This window comes from Cryptotermes secundus, unplaced genomic scaffold (genome assembly GCF_002891405.2).
Source record: "Cryptotermes secundus unplaced genomic scaffold, Csec_1.0 scaffold572, whole genome shotgun sequence".
Lineage (NCBI taxonomy): Eukaryota > Metazoa > Arthropoda > Insecta > Blattodea > Kalotermitidae > Cryptotermes > Cryptotermes secundus.
Window position 1 is genome coordinate 1,481,997 of NW_019725849.1, and position 9,786 is coordinate 1,491,782.

The following is a 9,786-nucleotide window of genomic DNA, read 5'->3' on the forward strand; positions in this document are numbered from 1 at the left end:
TTTCTAGCTGTAAATTGAATGTAGTGGGTTTTGTTAAAATTTATAGAAAGTTGGTTTACTTTGAACCATTCATTTATACTGTGAAAAGCATTATTTATATTTACACAGAGATCATCATAGATTGAACTTTAACTAACAAACTAGTATCATCTGCAAATAATATAGGTACAGGCTGGAGTATAGAACTCCAGAAGGAACGATATTCACTTGCGTTTGTATATTCCATAGGTGACATGTGGCTGAAAGGAAGAAGACTAGACTTTATGAAAATAGTTATATAGATGAATATCTATACAAGGAGTTCCTACAAAGACGTAGTGAAATAGTGTCTATAAATGGTGTAACTCTGAAAGCTTAAGAAGTTCACTTTAACATACAAGGTGAATCTGTCTGCTGACAGTGCAGCAGCTGAACAGTTTCCTGAAATGAAGACTGATGGAACAAATGTGACAAAATGGCCCTGTACTATGAAATGCTTCCAAACTTTTGTACCTTGAATATGGAAACTAGCAAAGAAAGACTGACCTGGTTGCTGTGTTGCAACAAGAATGATAATTCCAAGCTGAAACTGCTCTGCATCAGTAAAAGCCCAAGTCCCCAATGCTTCAAGCTCATAAACACAAAATCTCTGCCTATGATGCACAAAAGCATTTCAAGGGTTTGGATGGCATGCAACATTTATAAAATACTTGAAGAAAAGGCTCTGTTGGATCACTGTCCTGTCCATCTTTATACTTATGTCGTTAAATCGAAAGATAAAAAGATGTGAGCTATGTTTCTGACAAAGAATATCACTGCAATAATTCATTCAATGGATGAATGCAAGCCTTCATTGCCTTCTGTCATGGTGAGCAACTTGGTCGAGCTATGAACTCTGAACTGCAAATTATGGAATTTCTAGAGACATTAACACTAAAGGATGTTGCATATAGTGTTGATTTGGTGTGGGGGAAAGTTACACAAACTACCAGTGCAAACTGCCAGAAAAAGTTGCCACAGAAGTCAAGATGAATTTAATTCAGTTTCCAAACCAAGATATGAAGGCTGCATGTAGTACACTTAGTAATAAATTAGTATCAGATGATCTGGCTGGACCTGAGGTCTAAAACCTTATATCTTGTACAAGAATACAAGGCGGAGATTGGCTGTACCACCAGAAGAAAGACTGATTGTAACACTAAGGTGAAAGAATAAGAATACTTTTATTATTATAATAATCACTGTTGTTTTAATGTATTTTTATTAGTTTTAATTTACATAGGCCTACATTAATTATAGCATAATTGTAAATAATAATGTGATTATAGAAGAAACGTCTTTATATTTTATTTCTCCTTTTAATATCATTTATTAATGAACTTAAAAGCGAAGAAAATAAGTCAATAAGTGGCAAAAAAGTAAAGGTACATATTCAGATAATACTCTCATAGAACTTTTTGTTTAAATTTGATTCTGTTTTCATTCTACAAGCATTTAAACACAGAAACAGAACACTTCATTAGTCAAAATCTAAAATATCTGAAACTGTAGATTCGGAAACGAAAGAGCTCATTGACGGTTCTGAAGCAACACTGACAGGTGAAACTGTGGACTCATTTTGCATTCTTGTGGATGATGAATCACTGGCTATTCGGTTAACTGGTGGGATATTTGGAGAAAATGCACTGTTTGAGTGAAAAGACTGTTGAACAGAGGGATGAAAAGGAGGAAAGCCAATTTGATGAAAAGTGGTGGGCAGTGGGTTTGAATGAAGTGAGTAGGAATAAGGTGATATTGCTCACTACGGGATTGGTACACATATATGGATGGAGATGGTGCTGAATGAAATAAGGCAATGGGATTCCCCCATAGATTTTGATGGAATATGCTGGTAGCTGACTGAAATTTAAACTTTTGTAAGGTACTTAACATTTCAATCCTGACCTGCAATTTATTTCCACTGGGTAAAGACTTTAATGTTGGCACTAAAGGCAGTGCAAAGCATGTATCTTCATCTACGGATGTTGCAGTTGTCTTCTCTTTCAATATTTGTAGATGCTGTTCCTCATGTTTCATTATTTTCAATATATTTTTCCTTGCCAGTACGTTGATAATGTGGGACAGCATGGTGTTCCCTCATGAGCAGTCTCACAGTCTGAAATAGTTTCTGTTTCATTTTCTTGAGGGCCAACATTTGACTCCGTTCTCCTTTGCTCAACATCAGGAAGGAGAAAAAGTAATCTGTCAAAGTACATATACTTGAGACGTGTGGTTGCTCCTTGACCAGATTTTGTTTGTTTTTGCGATTTTGGCTCTCTATTAAAACATGTATGCAAGTTACCCCAACGTTTCTGGAACAATAAAACGGAAATATTAAATACTGGTATAAAACATAAAAACATGGAAAACCCTTGATAATAGAAAAACAATATTAGGGAAAGTTTATTTCTAATCAATGTTTCTTTCATGTATTTTGCAACTGGAGTTAGTTTCCGTGCGCTTTCATTTGAGTTCTTACTTGGGCCATCCAGTCAGAAACATTGTGAAATCAACTAGTGATGAGCTGTGGGAAGTTCTGCAGCCAATCTATATAGCATCCAAGACAGAAGAGGAATGGATTGAAGTGGCACATCAGTTCATTAAATGTACTAATTATTTCACTAACGTTATTGGAGCAATTGATGGGAAACATATTAGGATCAAACGACCATGTGACAATGGCTCCACATTTTTAATTATAAGAACATTTTTTTCAGTGGTGTCAATGGCTTGGCAGACGCAGATTACGAATTCTTATTTGTAGATATTGGTTCCTATGGTTCATCAAGTGATGCAACCATTTTTAGAAACTCAAAATATGAGTAAGTCCAACTGGGACGTGAATTATTTTCAATCTTTCCCATTCCCTCTTTACATCTTTTGAACCACTTGAAAACTTGAGTACGAGATAAGACATTCATCACCATAAAGTTCCATCAACAAACTGCATGTTTCTGTAGTAGATTTTCCAAGTTTTGTGAGGAATTTCACATTGACACGTTGCTCTACTTTAACACTTCACATAATTCTGACAGAGCTCAGATACACGGTCTGCTTCAAACAAAGCCTCCTACCACACTGTTGGCCATATGGCCTTGGAAGTCATAGGGTTCATGGAGAGGAGAGGACAGGGTAATATGCCACCCCACTTGCTGTTGCACAGGCCACAGAGAGTCAGCAAAAGAAAATCAGCCTGGTTATTTTATGGCTACTCCACATACATGTACATACTAAAAAGTGAACAGTTCTGCTATATATTTTTCAAATACTCAGTAGAACTTATTGTAAGAAAACATTTCTCTTATGTGCTAAACCCAACTAACCTGATGGTTCTTTACATCGAGCTCCTGAATCTCTCTGCGGGTGAAGTTGTCAGGAAAGAGGTCCTTGTCAGAGTTGAGTGGCTGGTTGTCAACAGGGCACACACCACCCTCACGTCTATAAGAGATAACCACACCTGATTACAACTAGAAAACATGGTATTGAGTGACCTGATGGTGTTACTGGGAAGTGTATCTTACTTTAACCATGCGCAGATACAGCTGTTACAGAAACGGCATCCACAAGGTGTCAGGACAGGTTCTGAGAGACATTGCAAGCAGATTGGACACTCAAATCTTGCCTCTAGAGGTGTGTCTCCTTCCAGGCATGGCTAAAACCATCAAACATATTTACCATATTTTCAGGAGTATAAAATGCACTCTTTATTCAGCAAAATTCTGCCTGAAACCTGAGTGTATCTTACAGTCCAAAGATACACTGAGCACCAAGAAAGTCTGGGACACCCGCTGCTGCTCATCTACTGTCATATTGCATAATACACTCCTAATCTCGTTCTGGAAACCCTGTAGAGTAGGCACACTGTTCCCATACTCTTTAGCCTTTAAGTTTCTCACATATGTAAAAATTGCTCACACTCAAATCTGATGAATGAGACTGCCATAGTCATCAGTTAATTATCCTTTCACCAGAAATTTCATGAAGGCCATCCACAGAATGTTGTGATGTGTGGGCACTTGCATTATCCTGCTGCAAACACATATATACTTCTCTTCTTCAGTGAGCATTTGGAAGAATGGTTCCAAAATACTGTTTACATAACATTTTGAGTTCACTGTGCCATAAAAAGAATATATACCCAATCATTCTCTGAGCACTAACAGCACACCACACACTTGCTTTTTGGTCATGAAGTGGGACTTCATTTGTTGGTACTTTTGGTGTACAATTATGGGTGTTCTGGGCATTCTCAGAGCCACATAAGAAACAAAGCTTTGTCACTCGTGAAAATAAGTGTTTCATCAACAAGTCCATTGTGGAGAGATTGTAACATCCAGCAACAAAAGTTTAGGCATGCAACTAATCTACAGGAATCAATTTCTGGACCACTGACACTTTGTAGGGATGAAACCTAAAACAGAGTCTGTTTCTCAACACCTGATAAACAGGTTGAGAACACAACTTTGTAGAGATGAAACGTAAGAACAGAATGTGTTTCTCAATACCTGTTAAAGAGGTTGAGAACACAACTTTTTTTTTTGTCATGTAGGCTTTGAATAACATTCTCAAAACTTTTGTACATATGATGTAGGGTTTCTTCCTTAGAAGAAATGTCTCAATGAAAAATATGGGTTGTTTGTTTGTTGTGTATCTAACCGCCCTCAAATCACATCCATTCTTTATGAAAAGCAACTTTCAACGAGTAAGCCTATGCACACATCTGAAGTTCCGTACAATATCGCTGGCTAATGCACAGGGATTACTGTCCACAGTAATGGTAAAGTCTCTGTGCTTAACTAATTAAGCACTATACCATGAAAACTTATGGGGGAGTGGATGTATACACTGAAATTTTCTTGATCTCAGCACTAGCTGGAGGTGACTGGTCAGCTTCAAGCCTAGGCCTCTTTACCCCTGGGGAAAGAGCCCCCAGTACCTATTTAATAGGAGGCTGGGCGGGCCCCCAAAGTGGTCTGCACAAGATTGAGAAGTGAAAATTCTTGACCCTACCAGGACCCAAACTCTGACCCCTGTCATTCATCCTCTAGCCAGTCACTATACTGACTGCACTATCCTACTCTATCCACAATAAAACTTATTTTCATTAGATCCATTTTAATATTATGTTATTCCAATTGTCTTCACTTCCAAGTGATAAGTCCCCAATGTTTCCCTACAAAAGCTGCACCCTAGTCTCCCACTGAAGGTGTACTGGGGGTCAAGCGGCTGGGACATGAAGTGGGCCACTCACCTCCAACTAGTACCAAGGTCAATAATATGTGTCTATACATCCATTCCCGAATATGTCTTCATGGTGTAACACTTAACTGGTCAAGGACAGGGACAACTTTACCTTTACCTAACAATAACTTCACATGCACTTCTTATTCATACCAGACAAGCCACCAGCCTCTTCTACTTACATGTTATGTTATTCCAGAATTTCTCTTTAGTTCCCTACCAATTCTTCCTCACTGCTAGCTATTCAGAGATGCTGGTTAAACTTCCTCTTCCTCATCCTCTTGTATAAATACCAATTTTGAGACTTGAGGTTCTTATCGTGGTGAATATTAAAGACTGCAATCTTCCTGGATATACCAGATTACATGGCATTACAGTCTCAATAATGTGACAGTATTGTTTCAAAATCCTTATTTCAAGTAATAAAGGAATAAGCAGAAGGAACAGCGGTCTAAAAACCAACAAACAATACTTGAATTTGAAAAGCTTTATTGTTTTCAACAATTAGAAACAGCCATTATATTACCTAAGAATCACATATGTACAGGTCTCTGATGACAACACTCCAGTATTCACCTTCTTTCAGGAGAGCACAAGAAGTTGTACTGAAGAGCATTAAGATTAAAATCACCTCAATTACAGGGCTGGAACACACATACATTCACAATATTGTGCATGTACTTCATTTACAAAAATCAAACACATTTACAGAGAGCTAGGTTTTCTCATGAAGCTTACTCTCTTCTCTGTGTGTGTGTGTGTGTGTGGATGTGTGCATTTGTGTTTGTTGAATTCACCAATGAACTAAACAGAAGGTTCCTGAATTTACCTTCTTCAGTTTAGCCACATCAGGGCATATAAACCTTACCCTGTAAGCTTTTCTTTTGGACATCGTTTGTGTCTATCCGAACCAATGGCTGCCCATACAGTCGCGGGACCACTCTGTCTGGCAGATCCAGCACCAGTGAAAGTTGCATTGAGGCCGTGTGCACACCATGTGCATGCAGCCACCTGCACACATCAAACACGTGTTGTTCTGTGGTTATGCTATCACTGTATAGAATACATCTCCTGACATTTAGCAAGAGTGAATAGAGTTGCCGCTTCATTGCCAATTTGTTGTTCTGCACACCTGTGTAGCAGCAGCAGTGTTAGGAGACCAATATTCGAATGACCCATGTAGGAATAAAAATGAATTATTTAATAAGAATATGTGAATAAAGTATAACATTCTGGTGGCAGGGAATTCACCACTGTCATAATATTCAAAGACAGTTCTGTGTAAAACATCTTTCTGGAAATTGTCTAGGTTTATCACTCTATTTGCCGATCACAGTAGCCGAGCGGTCTGAGGCATGCACTGTCTTCGGTCGCTTGGAAGCCGGGATCATGGCTTCGAATCCCACTCAGGGTATGGATGTTTGTGTGCGTTTTTCTGTGTTTGTTTACAGGTAGAGGCCTTGCGATGAGGTGATCACTCGCCCAAGGAGTCCTACCATATGTGTAAGATCTAGAAAAACCAAAGTGAATGAAGAAGTTCATGGAGGTGGGCCTAGGCCCACCGGGGCTGTAGTGCCAAGGAAACAAATCACTCTGTCTAGATTATTTATGTATTTTCTGGGTAACAGAAACACTTTCTTGGTACCCACTTCTTTTCCCTTCCTTACTTCACTGCATACCCATGAAACAGTCAACATGCTTACATGATACGCTTCGGCTGTCATGTCTTGGCATTTTGAGATATCCAGTCTGCTTTGTTTTTCATCAGAGACATATTTTTTAAAGAAACCATACACATTAAAAACTATTTTGGAAAAGGTGCAACCCTAATCACTACCACTTATAATTCTTCTTGCTAAGCAATATATATACAAATGCTCTGATGATTCAGAAACTAACACAAAATAATCAACGTACATATTGTTACAAGTTAAGCCTACTAAAACACTAAATTTTACACAAAAACTCACAGTACTTCTCCCCAGCTGAAAGAAAATAAAAAGCTTAAATTTGCCTTTTGTATCAAGGATGGAAGACAAATTAATAAGTTATATCCTTTCCTGGTCTGGGCTCATTTGGCCAAGTGGCATCAAAATCATGATTGTCTTGGGTAAATATAAGCAGCAATTACAAGAAAAATTTAAAAAGCCCTAAAATGTTAACCACCTTTGCTAGAAATGTAGGATTTGCTCCTACACATTCAGAAAAATGTGGTCCTTTACCTAATTACATGTTTCATACATTAAGTTGTCCATGTGCTCACTCAATTAATTAATCACTATACCAATGAGGGTATATACATCACGTTTTTATGACCTTGGCACTACTTGGAGATGAGTGGTCACCTTCAGGCCCCAGCCGCTTTACTCCCAAGGAAGAAACCCTGGTACCCATTGGATAGGTGGGTGGGTGGATGCCAGAACTGGTCTGGACAACCTGGAGAGGAGAAAATTCTTGATCCTACTGGGACTTGAACCCCAACCCCTCTATTGTGCAGCCTGTAACTAGTCGCTATACTGACTCCGCTATCCTGACTCATATGTGTTTCATGTGAGTTCACAAAAAGCTCGTCCAAGAGCACAAGATGTTCCAATTTGAAACTTGTAGCAGAAAACAAACTCAGCAACACAGCACATCTCTTACTGGCTACTATCATATAAGCTGCCATGCATCAAACATCAAACAATATGAATCCTGCTACAGGTAATGTTACGGTGAAACAAGTATACCAAGCAATGGAAAACAGTGAAAGTGCTGGTAATCTCAGCACTGCCTCAGCGGTCTATACAATGCAATATAAAGAAGCATGCCATTGTTCTCGCTGTGTGAGCAAGCTCCTTGTTACAGGGTCTGGGATGAAGGAACATGCAACCTAGCAATGGAGCCTGTGATGACAGACCAAGTGAGGAATCAAGCATGAAAAGTCAAACAGACTTAGAATGATTGTGACTATTTGTAAACAGTTTTGTATAAGACTATCTAGTGTCACACAAAATTCATTTCTGAGTCAAACCTGCTTTGTAGTCACTATCACGTGACAACATCTAAAAAGGGGAAAATTGTACTGGATACAATGTACACAACAAAGAAAGTTGCAGATACATCACTTAGATAAATGAAATGACTGTAATTTAGTAAAATTTAATCATATATTTTTTTCCCCTTTTTATTTTTAAGCATCTGGCCTTCAGGGTTCAACCCAGGTTTTACAGTGTCCTGGAGACAGACAAATGAATTATAAAAGACTCACCAGCTCGCTCTGTTGGGGTGCGACATTTGGGGCAGGGCTTTGTTGTCACCTTTATGGCCACCTTGCTCGCCTCATCCCATCGAGCCTGAAAAGGACAGTTTTGTTACTTCTAAGAGGACTGATCTGCGATGAAGGTAAAAAAAGCTGGGATAAAGATGATAACACTTCACTGAGCACAAGAGGTTTGGAACTGAAGAATCAGATACAAGCTGACCACAATTATGACATGATTAGTTCTTGGAAACCCTGTCATACACTAGACTAATTTTCACACGGACATACTACATCATATGAATATGATTCTGGTAGTAGTGCCTCTTGCAGAACTATCATCTTTGATATCGAAAACAGAGACTGAAAAATATGATAAATTTAATCCTCAAACTGTATTTTGCACTTCGTCCTTCACAAGGATATTTAAAGCAAAACATTATTTGTCAGACATGTGTGAGAATGACTTTTTCACTGTAATCACTATTCATAACGTCAGCTACAGTAAACCCTTGCTAATCCAGTTACTAAACTGGATCAAAATATGTAAAAGTAAAAAGTAAAAGTAAAGGTATCCCTGTAACAGGCCGTGGAGGCCCGTAGGGTTCTGAGATGTTGAGGTTCCCACATTTTCTAGATAATCAGCTCACAGATGGTGGCAAGGTTGTCAGCCCTACATGCCCACCACCCTTCACCCCCAAGAATATTTGTGGTACTCATTTTTGTTAGAGGCTGGGTCAACCCCAGGGCCATAGTGAAGCTGGAAAGATTAGGTCAACTGAAAAAAANTTTTATGTCTGAAAACAACCACAACTTCTCTGTCTTCTATCGATGAATAAATTTATTGTTCTTTCAGTATTTAAATAAATGCTCTACAGTGATATTTTTTCTTTATTTTTATCAGCACTATTTGTATCATTAAATTTTTTATTTGTTTGTGTTCTAAGTTTTCTTTTCTTGGCCTTTCAGTAAACCTTGGTGGATTACGATAGCAGGGTTCTTTCATCATGTGAAATAAACCATAAACTAGAAGTCTTGGCCCTTCTGTTGCATAAAAGGAATGAGATCATGGGGAATCTGGTTTTTGTGGTGACAATGGAATGTACGTAGGTGAGTCAAATGAAAACCGTAAAACTGAGATAAAAATTTGAAATATCGCGCCCTTGTCCTGTAAGTTGGCAGACATGTTACCAGTGCTATAAATAGTATCCTATAGGTGGCAGTATAATGCAGACAAACAGAACGCCATCACAGTGCCAGTTTCAAGATGGCTGCTCCACTGCGTA

The 9,786-nt window shown here is 38.5% G+C and overlaps 1 protein-coding gene across 2 annotated transcripts in view; it reads right to left on the bottom strand.

Moving 5' to 3' along the window:
• Window positions 1-1,339: 1,339 nt before the first annotated feature.
• Window positions 1,340-9,786, bottom strand: part of LOC111863783 (E3 ubiquitin-protein ligase parkin) — a 21,570-nt gene continuing 13,123 nt past the window's right edge. The window contains exons 8-12 of one of the 2 annotated variants that reach the window (XR_002842668.2): window positions 8,510-8,594; window positions 6,128-6,270; window positions 3,540-3,670; window positions 3,342-3,456; window positions 1,340-2,330 (exon numbers count right to left, since the gene is read on the bottom strand). Coding sequence is in view for 1 of the 2 variants with exons in the window: in XM_023850460.1 (XP_023706228.1) it covers window positions 6,161-6,270; window positions 8,510-8,594 (195 nt within the window). In the remaining variant the exon portion in view is untranslated. Of the gene's footprint in view, window positions 2,331-3,341; window positions 3,457-3,539; window positions 3,671-5,731; window positions 6,271-8,509; window positions 8,595-9,786 lie in introns of those variants that run through there. The other variant, XM_023850460.1, reaches the window with a different exon arrangement.